A 22,018-nucleotide genomic window follows, 5' to 3' on the forward strand; every position below is an offset into this window, starting at 1 on the left:
AATGTCATTCGGATTAACAAACGCGCCATCCACTTTCTAGGCAATAATGAACGATCTTTTTCGCCAATTTTTACTTAAATTTGTTTTGATTTTTCTGGATGACATTCTTGTGTATAGTCGAAATTGGCATGAACACTTAAACCATGTACGACAAGTGCTACAAACGCTGCAAGAGAATGGTTTTATTACAAAAAGTAGCAAATGTACATTCAGACAAACCTCAGTTGAGTATCTGGGTCATGTAATTTCTCGAGAGGGTTTGTCAGTAGATCCTTCAAAGGCTGAGGTAATAAAAACATGGCCGATACCTACAACGATCAAGGACGTGCGAAGTTTTCTGGGCATCGTAGGATATTATCGTAAATTTATTAAAGGATTTGAAGGTTTTTGTAGATCCACACGGTTTACCGCCGATAAGAGAAATCGATCATACTATTCACCTACAACCTATGAGTAAATCGGTTAATGTCATACCATACAAGTATCCTTATTTTCAGAAAGATGAAGTAGAACGTCAGGTTCGGGACATGTTGGAAAATCAATTGATTCGCAAGAGTAATAGCCCTTTTTCTTCCCTAAGGCTGCTCGTAAAGAAGAATGACGGAACATGGCAGTTTTGTGTGGACTATCGTGATTTAAATGTAATTATAGTTAAAGATAAATTTCTGATCCCTATTGCCGATGAATTGTTTGATGAACTGGGTAATGCTCACTTCTTCTCTAAGTTAGATTTTCTTGCTGGATATCATCAAATCTGAGTCAAAGCTGAAGATGTTTCGAAAACGGCATTTCGAACACACGACAGACATTACGAATTTCTCGTAATGTCATTCGGATTAACAAACGCGCCATCCACTTTTCAGGCAATAATGAACTATATTTTTCGCCAATTTCTACGTAAATTTGTTTAGATTTTTCTGGATGACATTCTTGTGTATAGTCAAAATTGACAGGAACACTTAAACCATGTACGACAAGTGCTACAAACGCTGCAAGAGAATGGTTTTGTTGCAAAAAGCATCAAATGTATATTCAAACAAACCTCAATTGAGTATCTGGGTCATGTAGTTTCTCGAGAGGGTTTGTCAGTAGATCCTTCAAAGGTTGAGGTAATAAAAGCATGGCCGATACCTACAACGATCAAGGATGTGCGAAGTTTTCTGGGCATCGCAGGATATTATCGCAAATTTATTAAAGGATTTGCAACCATTGCAACGCCAATCTCTGATTTACTTGGCAAAGGGAAGTCATTTGAATAGACTAAAGCAGCTCAACACGCCATGGATAAGTTGAAAGTATGTCTTTGTTCTGCTCCATTGTTGGGATTACCACAATTTGACAAAGAATTTCATGTCGAAACTGATGCTTCTAGAACAGGGATAGGAGTCGTTTTAACCCAAGAGGGTAAACCTTTGGCTAATTTTAGCCAAAAACTTAACCCAAGAATGCAAGCTACTTCCACTTACAACCGAGAAATGTTTGCCATCACCCAGGCAGTAGGGAAATGGCGACAATATCTGGTTGAACGAAAATTTAGCATCATTACTCATAAAAAATCATTACGCGAATTAAACCAACAGACTATACAGACTCCAGAACAACAAAGATGGTTGTCAAAATTAATCGGGTATGATTTTGAGATTCGTTATCGACAGGGAAAACTTAATAATGTTGCTGATGCATTGTCTCGAGAAATCGAAGCTACTCTCATGGCTTTCTCTCGTCCACTATTTGGCATTATTGATGATATACGAGCTGCAAGTCGGCAAGATGTTGATATTTAGTATATTCGGGATAACATTCTAAAGGATGTGACTGACTATGCTGGTTACAAAGAACACGAAGGTTTGATGTTGGTTGCAAATGGGGGACATACTGGTATTACTCGTACGTTTCAACGATTAGATGCCAATTTCTACTGGAATGGTATGAGGAGAGACGTTCGTCAGTTTGTCTCTGAATGTCAAGTTTGCCAACGTATGAAAAGCACTAGTTTGGCTCCAGCTGGCCTTCTTCAACTACTTCCCATTCCCAACCAAGTATTTGAAGATATTTCTTTAAACTTCATTGTAGGCTTGCTGAAATCTAATGTGAAGGAGACTATATTGGTGGTGGTCGATCGACTCACTAAATACAGACATTTTTTTGCACTACCGAGGCACTTTGATAGCAAATATGTGGCCAACATTATGGTTCAAGGGATCATAAAACTTCATGGAATACCAAGAACAATAATCAGTGACAGGGATCGAATTTTTGTGAGCGAATTATGGACAGAAATAGCCAAATTACAGGGGACTGAGTTGTGTTTAAGCTCATCTTATCACCCACAAACTGATGGGCAAACCGAAGCTTTGAATCGGTGTCTCGAGATGTATCTTTGTTGTATGGCAGGGGATGATCCGAGCAAGTGGGAACAATACTTAGTATGAGCTAAATACTGGTACAATATGGCTTATCAGACCTTAGCTGGTATCACTCCTTTTCAAGCTTTGTATGGGCGTGAACCTTCCACCATCGTTCACTACCTAGAAGGAATTTCTCCTAATGCTCAGGTAAATCGTGACTTGCAAGAGAGTGATGCATTACTTAGGGTCTTGAAACACAATTTAAGTCAAGCACAAGGACGTATGAAAACTCAGGCGGATAAGCATCGACGCGAACTGGAACTAGAAGAAGGTAGCTGGGCTTTTGTGCGTTTACAACCTTATAGACAATTTTCGTTATGACTACGGAAAAATCAGAAGCTTGGTCCACGATTCTTTGGCCCTACCGAGTTACAAAACGCATTGGACCTGTCGCTTACAAGCTAGAACTCCCGGAGTCCGCTCGTATCCATCCAATATTTCATGTGTCCCAACTCAAACCTTGTAAGGGCCAACCTCTTCAACAAATCACTCATTTGCCTTTGATAACCGAGGAATTTGTTCCACCTGCACCAACTGAGAACCTTGAGGACAAGGTCATTCTTTCAGGAAGGGGTACTGTCATGGAAGGAGCTGAGATAACAACATCAAGAAATAAGAATGAATATCTAGGAGGAGCTGGCAATGCAGAAGCAGTAACCAAGGACAACCGAGAAATTTGCAGAAGTTTGAGAGGGAGAGAGACACCCCAGGCGTTAACAGATTTTGTTCGTTACTGAGGATTTAAAAAAATATAAATAAAACAACATGTAAAACGTGAAGACATCTGTAATCCTTGAATTTTATTTCCAACTTAAATCTACTTTCAATTTCCTTTCTTCCTTCTCTGATTTTCTCTGGTTTGATTCATAATACATCGGCAAACGAACAAAAAAAGAGTATAAAGTTATTGAAAGACTACTGAAAAATTATAAATCAGACTCGAGCTATTTTTAGTAGGGAAGATCAACAAAATATCAAATAAGTGTCATCCTGATCAGTCGTGACGATGTCAAATCAACCCTTTAAAAAAGAAATGAAAAAAGATCAAATAACTAAAAAACATGCTAAAAACACAAGAAAATGTGTTTTAAATATAGATAAAAACGTGTCATACCAGTAAACTTATCGAAAATAAAAAATAAAAGAAAATAGAGATACAATATAAAGAAAAGAAAAATACAATAAAAAATACCGACAGTCGACAACCAACATTAAAATTAATGCAGTCGCTGATCAACAATTTATATATTTAAAGGTTGAATATATTTTAATTTAGATATAATAAATAATTTAAACATCAATGAACAAAATCCTAACACGTCACCTAGGAATAGTAAATGGCGGACGGGTACACTTTTAAAAAACTCTTCCTGTCGCTGTCTAAGTTACTTCATTCCTGATTTTTAGTTAATTTATTTCTCTTTTCCGCGGGAGAGAAGAAGAGAGAATCAATCCTCGATATTACAGTGTAAATATTACTTATAATACGCTCAATGTTAAAGTAATCATTTCTTCCCCAGAAACTTTGAACATAACGTCGAAAAATTAAGGAAAAAAATACCAAGAACGAGGAGAGGCATTGCCCAATCGCACATGGCATCTTGAGCTTCGCCTTTCTCCACATTTGTTGTTTTCTTCTCAATCACATGCTCTCCTTTCTTTCTTTTAGAAAAACTACTCTCGTTTTTCTCTATCATCTCAACACTTGGCCTCTTCATTTTTTAGTATATATATTTTTCCATTAGCATTTGAAGATTCATTGATTCAATTGTTGAAGAGAAAGATATTCCTCAGATCTACAGTGAAAAAAGTTTTTTAGTTTTGGTTTTTGTTGTCAACCCAAGACTCTGTTCTTTGCATGAATGATTGTGATTCGATCTCAGATCTACACTTGGAAGGGGATTTATAAGCTTTGGCTGTTTTTGTCAACTTACTCTGTTCCTTGCAGTAATGGTCCTCGTGATTCTATCTTAAAGGTTAGCTTACTGCTGTGTTCGTTTCGGCTTGTTTAATCTCACTTTATTGATCGATTTCATTTCATTCAAACAAATCTTATTATTCTCCTAGCTTCATTCCCTTGAATTCAGATTCGAACACGACTTTAGAATGTGATACAATTTTGTTAGTGTCAATTAAAGTCCTTAGTTTCTAGTCAAATTTAGCTCAGCTCAGATGACTTTGATTCCTTTTTTCTTCCCTGAAACTTGGATCACTTTTCTTTTCATCTTTCAATATTTCTCCGTTTCCGATGGTTTTCTTTACTTTCTCTGTTCCAAGCGCTGTAAATCTTTGTCGTATAATTCGGTTTCAAATAAAATTTGATTTGAAATGAAGAAGCAAAGCTGGAAAAAGTCTGAATCAATTGATTTATTTTTCTTCCGTCGCTTTTACTATGGATGCTTTACATTCTTAAATTAATTTTATCAAACAGGTTTTGCTCTGATTAAAAGGTGCTTTACAGAGAGTAGTGAAGGGTGTCTTTGTTTTCTCTTTTGATGTTCATTTATGTTCTGAACATTTCAGAGAGGTTGCAACTAGCATGGTTTGTGAGATGGAGACCGATCAAATTGAAGACATGGACGTGGAAGTCCTTTCTTCAATGTGGCCTGAAGATGTTGGAAATGAAGCTGGAAAACAGTTTAATGTAGAAAAGCCAGGAGGTGAACAAGATATGTTGCAGGAGGTTACAATTGTAGAGGAACCAACTATAGTTGATTTCCAGCGTCTTTTAGAGCTGACAAATTATACTGACAAAGGTTCATCTCAGTTAGCATTCCTTGTAAAACACTGGGAATATAAGCAAGCAAATGCTGTTCGTCTTCTTAGAGAAGAACTTGACAATTTAAGCAGGCAAAGACAGGAATCTGAGCTTAAGAAATTGGAGATATTGGAACAGCATCGTTTCGAGGAGGAAAGGTATGGAGGAGATAAACGCCCGATTTCCATACTGGATGAAGTTCTTGATATATGGCAAGAAGTTCCACGGAGGAAAAATGATGTTGTGGTTCCAAGTAAAAGAGTTGAAATTGATGCTGAATATGACACTGTTATATACTGGAAACAGCAAGCCATGCATTTTGAGAAAATGTTGGAAGCAAGCATCAATAGAGAGCAGAATCTGAAGGAAAAATTGCAAGAAAGCATACAAAAACTGGAAAAGCAGTCCTCACCTGTAGAAGAGTTGTCCCAGATTCTTAAAAGAGCAGATCATTTCTTACATTTCGTACTTCAAACCGCCCCCGTTGTCTTTGGACATCAGGTAATCATGAAAGGTTTAGTGAGATGAGATGCTGCTTCCCAAATAAACATGTACTGCCCTAACCGAATTCATGAAAACTGTACATTCTTAATTCATGTGAACAAGATGAGAAATCATCCAATATATCTTTTAGCGAAGAATCCACATATGCTGATTTTAGCTGCTACTGAAATCCTCAATATGCAGCTACAAGTAGATATCAAATGAGTAAAACTTCCGAAGTTTGCTGAAATTTGATCAGAATATGTATTTTCTTTATTAGACCAAAACTTTATATGTTGATTTTATATCATCCTTTTCAATTACTAGAGAAAGACCTTTAGCTAATGAAACTACTTTGATCAACTTCCAGGATAAAGAGCTGCGATATCGCTTTATTTATAACCATTTTCCAAGCTTACAAGAGGAGGTAATATATTGCCCTAGAAGTTCTTATTCAAGGTTTGATGATCTTTTGTTAAAGTGTTGGGTGTGTGATCATATTTTTTCCTCGTATTAAATTTTTGTTTCCTTTGTAACTTCCTCTCTCATCTTCTGCAGTTCTCCATTGACATTGAATTGCATAAGAATTACCTGAAACTTAATGCGTGTTCTTATTTCAGGATATTTTAGGAAAAACGGATGTGGAAATTTTTACTGGTTCTGGTGTTAAGGAGTCTCAGGATTTTAAAAAAGAAGTGATGGAAAAAGGATTACCTGCAAAGAGGGAAATCACATTTGAGACAGAGCTGTTCGGGTCAAAGACTTTCTTGATATATGTGGAACCTGTTTTTAGCAAAACAGGGGAGACTATTGGTATAAACTATATGGGCATGGATGTCACTGATCAGGTACTTTCAGTTTGTTCAAATTGGTTGTCTAAGCTATTAATTGAGATGGAGAAGCTTGTTTATTTATGTTTCTGGTTGCATAAAAGGTAAGGAAAAGAGAAAAGATGGCAAAGCTTCGAGAGGAGATTGCAGTACAAAAGGCAAAGGAAAAAGAACTCAACAAAACCATACACATAACAGGTTCGTTTACTTAGAGAAGTCTCAATATTTGTGAATTTCTCTTTAGCTACCTTTTAAAGCTCTGTAGTAACTCTTGCCTTTCCCCCTTACACTACACTTCCTGTAGAGGAGACAATGCGTGCAAAACAGATGCTGGCGACCATGTCTCACGAGATAAGATCTCCTCTATCTGGGGTTGTTAGCATGGCCGAGATACTTTCTACCACAAAACTTGATCAAGAGCAAAAGCAATTGTTGGATGTCATGTTATCTTCTGGAGATTTGGTCCTTCAACTTATAAATGACATCCTTGATCTTTCCAAGGTTGAATCAGGTTCGGATTTTATTTGACAAACACATTTTGTTTTTCAATTTTCATCTGTGACTAGTTGAACTTCTTGTAGTTTATAGCCACAACTGCTGTGAGAGGTCAGGTTAAAATGACCTTGTAATATACGTTTAGAAAGTTCAGTTTCTATTTCACAATTCACATTATTTAAAACATTCTGATTCACAGTTCACATTATTGAAAACATACTTTTTGAGGCTATAGCTTCTTCATATTTTGTTCGATAAATAGACATGCTATCATTCCCATAAGTTGGAATTTCTAAATATATCCTCCTTTCTATGTTTCTTTAGGTGTTATGAAGTTGGAAGCTACTAAATTCCGACCAAGAGAGGTGGTAAAGCATGTTCTCCAGACAGCTGCAGCATCATTGCAAAAGATTCTTACCTTGGAAGGACATGTGGCAGATGATGTTCCTATTGATGTCAGTGTTTTATCCAAGCATTTCCTTCCACTATTAATTTAGACATTAACTTTCGTTTTGTCATTTGCTTATTTTTTCTTTGGAACGTTTTGAATTGATTTCAGGTCATTGGAGATGTCTTAAGAATTCGACAAATTCTCACCAATTTGATCAGGTACTGAATTATGAATGTTCATCAAAAAATAAAATTATCATCAGAATATTGTATGGAATAGAGAGGTTGCACTGGTAGCATTAATCAGGACCTAATAACTGACTGTTCAAAGAAATAAACATGTGCTACCGCAAGTGTGAAAGTAGTTTCATGGGAACTAATGGTTCTATCAGTTTTGCTGATAAGATATTTTAAAATATATTACTATTTATCACCTCACTTTCTCACATGTTGGGTAAAACCATTTTCTTTCTTCAGCAATGCGATCAAGTTTACACATGAAGGAAAGGTAGGAGTAAAACTTTATCTAGTACCAGAGCCGCCTTTTGCAAAAGAAGGATCTCAGCACGGATCTGATGGATCAACTGCTAATCAATCTACAACTAGTGCATCTAAAGCAGAGTCATATACATCAACTTCTAAAACTAGCAGTGATCAGAATGAGTTTCATGGTAAGAAAAACGAAGGACTATGCCAAAATAATACATATCGTGAACCTGGTACTCCAGTCATGAATGGAACAACAGATGGGTCTGAGGAGCAAGTAGAGTTACCTGCAACAACAGTGTGGCTACGGTGTGATGTATACGACACTGGAATAGGAATACCAGGTACATATGAATGCTTGCTTTAAATCATTACATGACACGAAATCTGAGATTTTGTTTGGTATACAAAAGTTGATTCAGGATGGGGATTTTTCCTGTCTTTTCGCGTGACAGAAAATGCTTTACCTACTCTTTTTAAAAAGTATATGCAAGTCAGTGCTGATCATGCCCGAAAGTATGGCGGTACAGGACTAGGCCTCGCAATATGTAAACAGCTGGTGAGATCTTTCTATAAAAAGATTATATTTATTTGGTTCCGAAATTTCGTTCTGCAGTTGATATTATCGTACAAGAATCAATTTATATATAGTGTATGCTTGTAGCTAAGTTGTCTTAACCAGCTCAGTTGGTAAAGCATAAGATTCTTAATCTTGAGGTCGTGGGATCGAATCTCACGGAGGGCATTTCATAATTTGGAGGTCTTCTACGAAAACTGCTCTTAACCTGATGTTGGGGGCAGCCTACTATCTTACCTCCCCTTACCCCTTTACATATGGGAACAAGAGACAACCATTTTGTAGCTAAGTTGTCTCCCCAGTCTTATTTCTGCTTAATGAACCCATGTGGTAGGTCAAATAATAGAGAGAGAGAGTGAACAAAAAAAAATCATATACTTCCATGTTAGAATATAAGTAGCTTTTTTCAGTGCTTTTCAACATTTTTTAGCTAGTTTTTTAAATAAAATAAAAACCTTCTTTTAGCTCGTACAAGCCCATATATGTATCTCTCGCATTTATAAACTAATATCTTATATGGAAAGGAGAAATTTAAGCATATTACTCCAAACAATAGCCCAATTCCAAGATCATGAAAAAGTTGGGAATCTGTGATGCTATGTGTTTTATGTACGTTTTCTTTTGTCTTGAGAAGTTTAAGCCGTTAATATATGCAGATATGATACTATTGCTTGTACCAAACCTAACAGCATTCATTTTTTTGGAGTAGGTTGAGCTAATGGGCGGCCGCCTTACTGTATCCAGTCGAGTGAATTGTGGTTCTACATTTACGTTTATCCTACCTTACAAGGTTTCTACATCATGTGATAGTTCTGATGACCCAGATGACCTCTCGGATATGGCTGATCATGATGCTATGGATGACGATGAAACTGCTGGCTTTTTCCAATTCCTGCCGCTGACTTTGGGATCGCTATTCTCTTCTAATGGATCTAGCAGAACACAAAAATTAATGCCACATAATATTAGCTACGCAAAGCCTCATAAGCTTGATGGGTTGTCAGAGCATTGTTATTCATTTCCCATGAATAATGGTCGACCACAGGAGATATATTCAACTGTACAGATATCATGCGAGCCTGGAAGTTCAATTAATCACAGTTGGGACCCAGATAATAAAAGTTGGAGTTCCTCAGAGAAAAGCCAAGCGGTGGAAATGAAAATCAATATAATCGAGCCCCAGCTCCCTCCTAAGAGGCAGAAGAAACCTGATGTGGGTTCCCTTTCCACATTGAACGGCCGTCAACAAGTATCGAAAAACTCTACCACCTCAAAGCCTAAGATCCTACTTGTGGAAGATAGCAAGATTAATGTAATGGTGGCACAGTCAATGTTGAAGCAGTTAGGCCACACGATCGATGTTGTGAACAATGGTGCTGAAGCTGTCCGTGCAGTTCAGAAACACAGTTATGATCTTGTCCTGATGGTAATTCTTTCAATTCCTTAATCTGTTTCCTATGTTTCGTGTTGGTGAAAACAAAACGAAAGCTAACTATGTTTAGGGATGGAATATGCATGCATTTGAATTCTGAAAGCTCATTTATGTTGCAGGATGTGTGCATGCCGGTCATGGATGGCCTTCAAACAACAAGATTGATTCGTTCCTTTGAAGAAACTGGTAATTGGGATGCAGCAGCAAGGGTTGGGATAAAGCAAGATTCGTCAAAGCCAGCTCGTACACCTCCAACCAAGCGAATTCCCATAATTGCGGTGAGCCCGTCACTTTTACTCCCTCAAATTGAACTCAAATCAATTAATTTATCACCAACATTTTTAATGCACTGCTGCAATCATAACATGAAGTTCATGTTTCTAATGTTAATCTATATGAATGTATGTACAAATGCAGATGACAGCAAATGCATTGCCAGAGAGCGCAGACGAGTGTTACGCAAATGGTATGGATTCATTTGTTTCAAAGCCTGTTACTTTCCAAATTCTGAAAGAGTGTATTGAACAATATTTGGCCTGAAGAACACATCTTGTAAATGACGAGTACGTATAGAAAATTGGCAAAGCATGGTAGGAAAGCTTTGTCAATGCATCTTCTTCTTATTCTCACCCATTACACCATCTCTTCATAGATTGTATTCCATTTGTTTTCTCTCATCTCCCATAGCTTTTCCGACAAAATAAAATTTATGTTTCTGAATGAGGAAGATAAATATCACCATGTCAAATTTATGGTCGTTGGGGTCACTGGCAATAGCTTCACCAAGTGTACCAATTTTTTTTTGGATAAATCAAGTTTTATTACCCAAAATAGCAGTAAACTGCTAACAAAACAGTGCAATCAAAGGAACAAGAGTTGGGACTATTTACAACAAAATTAGACTATATCTCAATGATTACAAAGAGCTAAGTTAATGCTATCTAATCTATTAACATTTCTATTACTTAGAATTGTTCCTACTATCTCCTTCATAGTATTGATAATTCCTTCTTCGGTTCTGTAAACTCCCTTGAATATCCTACGATTCCTTTCCTCCTAAATGGTGTAATTAAAGGTGCACCATGATAGCTTCAGAATGCAAGAAAGTAGTGATTTACCCTTCCATGTAGAGGTCGCCCACTCCAGCAGGTTAGTCCAAGTCAAGAATTGCTTGTTCAAACCAGAAAGTTGAAGGATTGATCTCCAAATGGAAGCAGTTTTCGGGCACTCGACAAAGAATTGGTTTCTAGTTTCACTTGCATCCGAGCAGAAAATGCAAAGATCATTGGTAATAATACCAAGTCATTGCAATCTGTCCCTAGTGGGGAGCCGATCTAAAATAACCATCCATGAAATTATGCTATGCTTCGGGACATGAAGAGGATACCATATAAGTTTATGCCATGGGATTTTAGTATCTCTAGGACGGATCTATTTCCAAATCTCTTTAGTGTTTTTTACTACTGTTACACACACTGTTTGAGCAACATTTCTGAGCTTCAGCATTCGCTTAAAGCTCTAGCTAGCACTTTGCGGTTCTTCCATGGTCCAGAAATCATGTTGCTTAATTATGTAGTTGTGAAGCCACGCTATCCATAGAGAACCCTCCCCCACAAGTAATTTCCTGATAAGAAAAATTTGGCATGCACTGTTCCAGGACTTGATGTCCTTTAATCCCAGGCCTCCTTCTGATTTTGGCTTACAAATTTTCACCCAGCTCACCCTTGCGCCAATTGCATAAATGTCTGATCATTTCCAGAAAAATCTGGAACATGATTGCTCAATCTTCTTGATAATGGACTGTGGTAAAACTAGTTGTCTACACCAATAATTAGCAACGCTGTAGAGAACCATCTTAATAAGCTCAACCTTTCCTGCATAACTCATTTTCTTCTTAGACCATTGTTGAATTCTGCTCTTGATATTGTCAAGCAGGGCTTAAAAATATTTATCGATAAGCTTTCTGGTAACAAGTGGTACCCCCAGGTATCTAACAGACAACCTACCTTGTTTGAAACCAGTATAGTTGATGATAGAATCAAGTTTATGAGCTGTAATACCTACAGTGAAAATCTCGCATTTATATGTGTTAAGCTTCAGCTCTGAATATTCATAAAAACAGTCCAAAACAGTGATGACTCCCATAACAGACTCAAGGTTTCCTTTGCAGAAAATTAATAAGTCATCCATAAATGACAGGTGGGTGAGTTCAATTTTCTTGCATTTAGGATGGAAGGAAAAAATCCCTCTGAAAGCAACATTATTGAGAATATTAGAGAGCACATTCATAACCAGAACAAACAAAATAAGGGAAAGCGAATCTCCTTGCCTGATTCCTTTTGCTCCCTTAAAATATCCAACCAAGCTTCCATTGAGAGCAATGGAGTATCTAGCATCCGTATAGAAAGAAACAATACAATCGATAAATTTAGGAGGTAAATCCATAGATTTAAGAACTGCATTAATAAAGTCCCAATTGATAGAGTCAAAGGCCTTTTGAAGATCAATTTTCAGTGCACACCTAGGTGAAATGAGCTTCCTCCCATATCCTTTAACGATTTCTTGAGCAAGAAGGGTATTATCAACTATACTCCTTTCTTTGACAAAATAATATTGATTAGGTGCAATAATTGTTGGCAGCAGATTGGTCATTCTATTGACAAGAATCTTTGTAATGGTCTTGTAAATAACCGAGCAACAAGAAACGGGTCGAAAGTCGGAAACTTTGCTATGATTTGGCTTTTTAGGAATCAAAGCAATAGTGGTTGCATTAAAGGCTGGATAAATAAATGATTCTTGAAAGAAATACTTTATTGCCTTAATAACATAATTACCAACCACTGGCTAAGCTTTCTTGAAAAAGATAGATGTAAAACCATCGGGTCCGGGAGCCTTGTCATTACCTTGGCTGAACATAACATCTTTAATCTCATCATTAGTAACTTCCTTGATAAGAGTTTTAGGGTTTACAAGTGAAGAAATTGGTTGCATAAGACCTTTAAGAAGTGTAGGAGAGCAATCTTTTACTTTTGGATCCTTAGAACCTAAAATATTATTGAAGAACTCAATTATTTCCGAGGACATTTCATCGAATGATTCAAGTCTTTCCCCCCGATTGTTGACAATGACTCTTATAGTCTGTCTCTTGTTCTTAGTAGCAATGACTGAGTGAAAGAACTTTGTGCATTTATCACCCTCCTTTAGCCAATGCATTTTAGTTTTTTGTTTTAAGAACATGGTCTATGCTTCTTCTAAAGAATTGAACTCTCTATGCAACTCGAGTTCTTTCTCCATGGAATCATCACCTCTTAAGGTAAGAATTTGTTGCCTATGAAGTTATTCTCTTTTTTGTCTATTCTTTTTTTTGTCTAGTTCGAGCCGAGATGTCACTGAAATAGTCTTTATTGAGCTGTTTAAGACTGGCTTTGAGGCGTTTAAGCTTTAGGAATAAAGACTTCATTGGGTTGCCTTGTGCTTCCATATTCCAATATTAACTAACAATGTTAAGGAACTCTGGATGAAGAGTCCAACAGTTGAAGAGTTTGAAGGGTTTGGGTCTATTTATATGGGCCTCTTTGTAAAGATCAACCACTGCCATACAGTGATCAGAAGGACCAGGTGCTAAGAATTCCACAAAAGAGTGAGGAAAATGTTCGAACCATATAGGATTAATGAGAAGTCTGTCGAGTTTCCGAGCAAGGTAATTGTCACTTTGTTTGTTACTCCACGAGTATGTAGGACCAAAGAAAGGATGATCTTGTAACTGTAAATCCTAAGTGATTTCTTGAAAATCTAACATGTCAGAGGAGGTGATCATACCCATAAGCTCTAGATTAGAACTTTCATAATTGTTCAGGATGACATTAAAGTCACCTCCCAAGAGCCAAGGGAGGTTTCTATAATTATATTCAAGATGTTGAAGTTCTTGCCAAAGTTGTCTTCTAATAATGCCATTATTACTACCATATATTGCGGTAATAATGAATGGAGCACCAATAAACAGACCTTTGACAGTGATACTCTGATCCGTAGCATTACATAAGGAGAAATCCAAACCTTTCCTCCACAAGAACCATATTCTGTCATTCACTGCAAAGTCATAGTTGGTGAGAACATTCCAATTCTCAAAAGAAGTAGCTAATAATTCATCTGATTTTTCTACTTTCACTCAAGTTTCCATCAAGCATAGGATATCTACATTATTCTTAGCTGCCCTTCGAAGGACTTGGCCTTGTTTAAGAGGACTATTTAATCCTCTTACATTCTAAAAGGAAATGATCATTTTGCTTGGGATGAGGAGCCCGAATCCCCTCCTTTACTTCCTACTAAAGAACCCTTATATTTAACAAGATTAGCCTTATTTTTTATTTTGAGTTCTTTGATCAATTCAGCAACACCAGAAGTTGTTGCTCTTACTTTTTTACCTTGAAACTCTAAGGTAGGGTGAGTCTCATCAATCTTGTTTAGTAACTCAAATCGGTTACTGGACCCTATTAGTGCATCATGAGCTTTAACAGGCCTTCCTCTAATCCTTTTATTAAGGAGTGGAGGATCAGAAATGATATCTGCCGAATTATCAAGCTGGTCTAGTATTTTGGAATTATATTTATCAATAGGATCAGAAGGTGTTGATTGATCATTAACCGTAGAAGAGACTAATATTATGGGTTCACCCGAAGCATTGAAGACATTTTCTGAATGATGTGGCTCTAAGGAAGATTGGTTCTCTGCTTCGATATCCTTAGAAGATTTGTTCAAAGAAGAATTAGGATCAGCAGACATTGAATTTTGTTTATCATCAGTGCAAATAGTTTCGGTATCCAGGGGGAATGGAGAAGCAGAAACGTTTTCCCTCCAAACCAGTGTTAAGGCTTGAGGAATTGGATTATGCTTACATCCTTTAACACTATAACCGAACACATTGCAGTTTTTACAGCTATGAGGCATCCACGGAACTTCGACAACAATCGAAGTTGTTTGACCGTTGTTAAGAACTACATCAATAGACTTAGGAATAGCATCAGATGCCCCAATTTCAACACATACTTTTGCAAATTCTAACCTAGATTTAGAGGCAGTGATAGAATCTATTGAAAGGGGTGACCGATGGCACTTGCAATATAGCTAAGGCCTTCGCAGTTAAACAATTCAAGGGGAACATTATATAAATGTACCCATATTGGAATTCTTGATAAATCAAGATGCAGTTTTTCCATGTTCGGTACCCATTTTCTAAGGATTAATGGTTTGTTGAAGATGTGCTAAGGGCCATTCTCTAATACCCAATTCCGAGCTTGTTCTGAACTAAATGAAAATAGGTAAAGGTTGTTACCTGCATAGATGATCTGCACATTTGCTCCTTGCAAGGGTTTTCTCCACAGAGTATCAATAATTTGTTGCAGAGAAGCTAATCCCCGAGAAATTGCCCCACAAGCGAGAGACCCCATTCTTTAATTCCACCTTCGAACACTTCGGGTGGCGGATGGACGGTCGGAATCCCATCTCGGGAATTTGAGGGAAAATACTGTAACTGAGTCCCAACGGAACATGAAAATAATTTACTCCAGTCATCAATAGACCGTACGAAGCTTTTCCAAATGTACCAATTTTGATCTTTATTACACGATCAAATGAGAGTTCGGTTCTTACATACACAAGTATAGTGAGGAGTATGTTAGTTCATTTCCCTTGAAGAGATCCCCGACGTTACAAAGTCAACCTCTTCATGTGCAACTTCACATGTAGCCTGAAATGAAAGCGACGTATGCATATGTGCAAAGTATATATAGAGTTTCAACTAATCCACGAGTCAATCCTTATTTAAAGAAAAAAAACTGTTTGAACAGCCTAATTTCAACAGAAAAGGATAAATTAATTGTAAAGTGGTTTAAAGGAAAAAATAATTGATATTCATAGATCCCATTCAAGTGGGTTGCCCACCCCTTCTTCCAATTGTGACAAAAAAGACCCCAAATCCTTATGCGATATTTTTGTGAGTGGAGAGTAATGATTGCATCATTCAACGAGTTAAAATAATGAAACAAATCTATTAGGATCCATTTTAATTAGTTGCAATCAGTACATGATTAGTAGTAGTAGCTATGCATGAATAAAAAGCAGAGACAGAAGGTGATATCATGAACCACTCTTGGTGTTTGAAAGATCCCTCCCTCACTCACACACCAAATGTTGTAGCTTTAATCACTACATATATCCAACAAAACATGCATATCCTTACCACTGGCTTTTGGTGTCTTTATGGACACACAATCTTAATAATCTACCTCTACAGATACGCCATGAAGTGGGATTCCCATCATTACCCACTTTGATTAATTATCTCCATAATAGCCCACCTTATCCATCAATCATGTTCTGCAGTTTTTCATAATAGGAATTGATTAACTAACAAGTTCAAAGTTGTACAATAACCCAAGGCTTTCTTAATACGAAATATTGAATTTGATTTATGAACAAACACTTTTTCTCCCTCTTTTATACACATAAAGTGAAGGCCGAAGTTATATGGAACGAATAAATGGTAAAGAAGAGTGAAATAAATTATACAACAAATGATGAAAATCACAAAATAATATTACCACTACCCACAAAAGCAAAGATTATGCTTTTGTTATATATATAATGATTGTAGTGGATGCCTCCATCAGCAATACTCAGTGCGTTTTAACTGCATCTCCCTCTTGCATTTACAATGGGTTAATGTTTTCAACGGCGGGGTAGGACAAGATTCTTGTTCCACAATAAACAATGCTCTTGCAGGCTTGGCTTCTAATGATGGTTAATGGCCAAGTTTAGGACATTCCTTTGTAGGTACCATCAGCCATACTTGCTTTTATACGGAACATAAATATCCAAGATTTTGATTTGTAGAAAGATATGGAATTGTGGAGGATAGAATCAGCATCAGGTTAAAAGATCATACACATACTTTTTTGGTTTGGTGTAGTATTGCATATGTAATTGGAAAAGCACATTTATCCAAAGCCCCCCGCCAATGCTTAAGTTTAGCTGCTTATAAATAACACCCTGGCCTGGCTTTGTGTGTGCGTTGATCAGGTGCTTTAACCTTCATTTCCTCTACCACCATTAAAGACAAACTCAAAACAATGAGACCTATTAAGACAATAGCAGCAGCAGCAGCAGCAGCACCAAAGCCCTTGATGGTGTCTCCACCACGTTCCCAATGGCACTCCCTTGTGTCCTACCTCTTCAGCGGCCTCTCAGCAATGTTGGCTCTCATAGCTTTTGCTCTCCTCATCTTGGCTTGCTCCTACAGAGCCGTCTCTGCTCGCTTCGACAACAATAACGACGGCGGAGGAGGAGACGACTCTGAGGACGATTCAAACAACCAAGTTAAGGTTTACAATGACAAAATACTGGTCATAATGGCTGGTGAACTCACCCCCACCTTCTTGGCTACCCCTGTTTTCAGTAAAGCTTCCAATTTTGGTGATCAAAATGGCGACTCAAAAAGGGACATGCAAGGATCTACTGAAAATGATGAGAAAATGAAACAAGAAATGGACGATGGTCATCATCAATTGCCAACGATTACACACAACCATGACAGACAACAACCAACCCAACACCAAAACTAAACCACTTAGCTGATTTCCGTTTCTTTTGGAGAGAATTGTCTGTTTCTTTTGGGTTTTTCCTTATTAGTCCCCGGAAGTTGCTGGTTTTTTTGGGTCATCGGGAAATGTAAATTTTGCAAGAGAAGATTAAAAATAGACGTAAGAGAACCTTGAGCTGCGTCATTAAGATTTTCAGTACAGGACAATCTTGAATTCTTCATACACTTGGCCTAACAACTGCTCAACTTAATTACGCAAAACCCTGTTCATTTGCGGGCAGAAACGGAGAGGAAAACAAAACCTCAACCGACTCCGTAATGATTGCTGAATAGTACAAAAATTCTATGGCATGAAGTATTTAAGGAATGATCTTTTGTTCAAGGATTACACAAGTGGAAGAATAAAGACCTCCAAGCACGTAGTTTTCTAGCCTGGAAGATCGAGAAACCATCAATTTGCCTATATTTCAAGGCAGGAAACGGGGGGCACTTGCTGACCATCCAATACAATTTGTTTATGGGAAAGCAAACCTTAAGCAGCTATTGTTTTAAATTTAGATTAAATTTAATTCCCACTCTTTTCAATGATTATCTATTTGTTAATAGTAATTAAAAATGTATTCATAAGTAATAAACAAATTAATCATAGGTAAACATATTTTTTATCTTTTAATTTAATAATCAAACATAAATATTTTTAAATACCCAACCGAAAACTGAAGTGAGGTGTGAATAGAGTTAAACATGATGAGTAACACTCACTCTATACGGACTATACCAAACCATGATTAGCCATGTAATTTTCTTCTTGGAATAAGGAAAACAAATAATACTGATGACAGTGAGACTCTTAGTTTCCTTTCTGAAAGGAAATATCACAAACATGGAACTAACTACAAGAGAAGCCAACTACATTTACAACATAGAAGGTCTCGACATTCTTTACATAAATCCACACCTGGAAACCCCTCTATGTGCGTGATACAAAGATTTTTCTTTTCTATGACCAACTATTACTATTCAAGTTTATTTGGACTCAATTTTTTCGTTAGCTATAAAGTTGTTAAGCATTCCGAAACTATTACTATAAAGTTTCGTTAGCTAACGAATAAAAGGACTCAATTTTTTCGTTACTATTAAAAGTGGCTCTACCTGCAAAGATACACGAGTTGTAGAATGCTTAAAAATCAAAAGTCGGAATCCTATAAAGCTGTTAATCCCCAGGCAGAACAGAAATCTGACAATCAAGGCTACTTGCAAAATTTTCATTCTCGATTTTCTTTGTTATAGGTTTCTGTCTTAATTATGACAACATAATCTTCCAAACGGACCTGGATTTCTGGATCAGCAACAACATACTGCTTCAAGAGCCTGTCACCAAAACAGCAAGAACACCTCCCACTCTCCAAATTCCTACAGAGATGATTTCCGCCACAAGAAATGAATAAAAGGAAGAAATTTTACGCATAGAAAAGCTTATATGGAAGATAGGATGGTAAGAGAGGGACAGAGAAATGGCTAAATGTATTCCGCACCAGCCCACATGACAAATCCTCCTGCATCCTCAATCCGTTGTCGTTCATCAGTTTGATCTGGCTTGTGATCACGAGACACGACATAAGCTGCAAGGGAATATCATAGATTACCCAGCAATCAAATGATTCTTCAACAAGATTCTCAAAAAACCTGAATACACACCTACACTAAATGGGCAAAGGAGCAGTTACATAAGAAAGAATATCGAGTTAAACTTGTCTGAAGTAAAACATAACATATAGAGCTTTCATGTTACAGGTAAAACTAATGGCAACATCATATGTTTCAGATATCAGATGAATATAAAATAGGGGAAAAAAACAATAAATCATACCTTTGCCGCCTCGGCAGATAACAGCTCGAGAATCCCCAACATTTGCAACTAGCAAACAATCACCAACAAGTACAGCAGTAGAAGCAGTAGATCCAGCATCCCTATTTTGGTTATTTTCTGATTTTTAAAAATTCAGAGTCTGTATGGTTGTATGGATAAGCTGGAGTTGGAAACAATTTAAAAAGACATGTTAGACCAGCCCACTAGAAAAGACAACTAAACAATACAGTAACAATGTGGATAACCTATATCAGATTTGGTGTCAGTTATGAACTTTGGATGCCTGATCAAATTACTGAAAAGGTTATACTTCACATATTCAGCTGCCCGTGCACCTCCATGACCTGAAAAAGCCTTGTGCGTAAAGATTGAGTGAACAATCAACTAACTAATCATGACAAGCCAGCAACAGATTTCTGTTATGTTACAGCAGTTACGATCTTAATGATGCATGTAAGGGAGAATATAATGAACTGCCACAGCATAGAATTTATAGTTTACCACAGTACTGTCCTGAGCCAATAACAACCCATGAGCAATGGCTTCCAATATTGCTACCGCATTGAAGCAGATAACTAATACCAGAATATGCCTGAAATCCTTTCAGATACGTTCTATATGCTGAAACTTGAGACTACACTTGTATTGTCCAACAAACGACAGTATATCTTGCTCTACCCAGACTCCCAGAGGGATCAGAGCAAAATCAAGGAAGAAAATGCTCAACTTAGAACAGAAAGAGATTATCAAATGAAGAAAGGCTAAACTAGAGTAAAACAAAAGAATTACACACTCTTTAACGCAAATTATAATGGCCATGGATGTTACAAAAAGTATTTACCTATATGTAGGACAAGTGAGATATGTGCAATGAACCATTAGAAAGATATGTGCATAAGCATCGGGGAGAGATACATAGATAAAGTAAGAGAAATATACCATCAAAAACTTCAAAAAGACCAACTATCTCTCCATCAACACCATCAATTCTTGTTTCATAAAAATCTTCCATCGAAGACCTCTTTCCAAGAGAGCTTGCATAGCCGTAGCTGAACTTTTCATTCCGGCTGTTGCCATAAAACAAGGGACATTTGATTTAGACATTGTGCAAATCATTGCATTTTCAGGAAAAGATGTAAACTCAATAACCATAGACTACTTACTATCATCAAATCTAAGCAAAAAATATTTCACGACTATTTATGTAATTGTTTCTGTGCTTCATCACAAGTACAAATGATATTTCTTCAGGTGTATTCATTGAAGACAAAAATTCAATAATTCCTACCATTCAAAATACAAGACCTAAAATACGTGACAACTATGCAGTAAATTTTTTATGCACAAAATGCAATATATTTAGGTCAAAGACAGACAGGTCCAAAAACTGCTTTGTTGGGACTAAGAAAAAAGACCCTGGAAGAAAAAAAAAAATTTCTTGCCTGAGTCATATTGGCAACACGACAAACCGTCATTTAATCCTGACCCATAAAGAACGGAACAAACAGGAAACTAATTCATTCGCCATATGATGATTGAGAAATTATCACATTGGTTGAATCGAAAACTACAAATTCGAGATTCCATTGTAGGTTTCTTCAAATTCATGCAGTGAACAAACCATTAAAAGGTAAAGATCCACAATAATTTAACATGCATGTTGTTAGGAAAATAAACCGAGTACAAGTGATTTTCCTATAAACAGATTAGTGAGAATGCGAAATAAAAGCGGAAAAATAATACCCGAAAATTGATAACGGAGTTCAGCCAATTGTGCTTACGTCTCCGGGTTGCTGCAGATCTTTTACTAAGAGAGAAAATTTACAGGTGTTTACAAAACACTCACTACTCACAAGAAAGCTCTCTAGTATAGGAAGAAAGAAATGTTTTGGGATGATTTTGAAGCTAAATGGGTAAGGGTATTTATAGTAGAAACTTAGGGACTAATCTTTGAAAATACCCTAAAGTGCAATGACTAAAGTGAATTTACCCATTCCTATTTGCAACAAACATCTACCAAAATTTTACCAAACTTTGAAAAACATTTTTCAAAGAAACATTTACCAAACTTTGAAAAAACATTTTCCAAAGTTGGTTGCCAAACTTTGAAACTTTTAACAATCTCCCACTTGAAGACTGATTTTAATATGTCTTCACACCTCGATCAATGCAACAACATGTCTGGTCTTGTTATTCTAGCATGCCAACTGAAGCTGAACACAACTTCAGTTTGTCCGTAGTCACCGTCTTTGTCAACATGTCTGCCGGATTTTGAGCTCTACTAATCTTTTCAAGTTTCAAAATCCCATCTTCCAGAAGAGACCGGATAAAATGATATCTCAATTGTATGTGCTTTGTCCTGGAATGAAAAGACGGATTCTTTGCTAGATGGATAGCACTTTGACTGTCGCAATACAAGATATTGTTTTCTTGTTTCTTGCCTAACTCTTCCAAGAAACTTTGGAGCCAAACCATCTCCTTGCTGGCTTCCGTAACAGCGACATATTCTGCTTCAGTTGTGGAGAGAGCAACTATCTTCTGTAGTTGAGAAACCCAACTCACTGCAGTTCCTCCTAGAGTATAGACATACCCTGTAGTGATCCTTCTGATGTCGACATTTCCGGCTAAGTCAGCATCTACATAGCCTATCAGTATCATATCTCCACCTTTGAAACAAAGTGCTTTGTTTGTG

General features: G+C 37.0%; 2 protein-coding genes and 1 pseudogene across 2 annotated transcripts; 2 read left to right on the forward strand and 1 right to left on the reverse strand.

The window, feature by feature from the left end:
- Positions 1 to 4,883: 4,883 nt before the first annotated feature.
- On the forward strand, positions 4,884 to 10,460 carry LOC120200314 (histidine kinase 5-like). The gene is made up of 12 exons (XM_039201192.1): positions 4,884 to 5,667; positions 6,020 to 6,076; positions 6,270 to 6,497; positions 6,584 to 6,677; positions 6,784 to 6,990; positions 7,299 to 7,429; positions 7,534 to 7,583; positions 7,842 to 8,194; positions 8,306 to 8,409; positions 9,137 to 9,853; positions 9,979 to 10,137; positions 10,277 to 10,460. Exons 1-12 carry the CDS (start codon positions 4,948 to 4,950, stop codon positions 10,397 to 10,399), a joined length of 2,943 nt encoding a protein of 980 aa, XP_039057123.1. The 5' UTR covers positions 4,884 to 4,947; the 3' UTR covers positions 10,400 to 10,460.
- A 6,526-nt stretch (positions 10,461 to 16,986) lies between these two features.
- On the forward strand, positions 16,987 to 17,653 carry LOC120179224 (protein GLUTAMINE DUMPER 5-like). The gene has a single exon (XM_039184898.1). The coding sequence runs from the start codon at positions 16,987 to 16,989 to the stop codon at positions 17,476 to 17,478; it is 492 nt and encodes a 163-aa protein (XP_039040829.1). The 3' UTR covers positions 17,479 to 17,653.
- Positions 17,654 to 18,619: 966 nt separating this feature from the next.
- Positions 18,620 to 20,572, reverse strand: LOC120200325 (annotated as a pseudogene).
- Between the last annotated feature and the right edge of the window lie 1,446 nt (positions 20,573 to 22,018).

The sequence above is a fragment of the Hibiscus syriacus genome, unplaced genomic scaffold, assembly GCF_006381635.1.
Source record: "Hibiscus syriacus cultivar Baekdansim isolate YM2019G1 unplaced genomic scaffold, ASM638163v2 tig00000340_pilon, whole genome shotgun sequence".
Classification (NCBI taxonomy): domain Eukaryota; kingdom Viridiplantae; phylum Streptophyta; class Magnoliopsida; order Malvales; family Malvaceae; genus Hibiscus; species Hibiscus syriacus.

What these genes read in the sequence shown, in the direction of transcription:
- LOC120179224 (XM_039184898.1), top strand. Translation starts at nt 16,987, where the DNA reads ATGAGACCTATTAAGACAATAGCAGCAGCAGCAGCAGCAGCACCAAAG.
- LOC120200314 (XM_039201192.1), top strand. Translation starts at nt 4,948, where the DNA reads ATGGTTTGTGAGATGGAGACCGATCAAATTGAAGACATGGACGTGGAA. An exon ending in TTCCAAGCTTACAAGAGGAG is followed by an intron (nt 6,077 to 6,269) that starts GTAATATATTGC and finishes TTCTTATTTCAG; the next exon opens with GATATTTTAGGAAAAACGGA. An exon ending in GTTATGATCTTGTCCTGATG is followed by an intron (nt 9,854 to 9,978) that starts GTAATTCTTTCA and finishes TTTATGTTGCAG; the next exon opens with GATGTGTGCATGCCGGTCAT.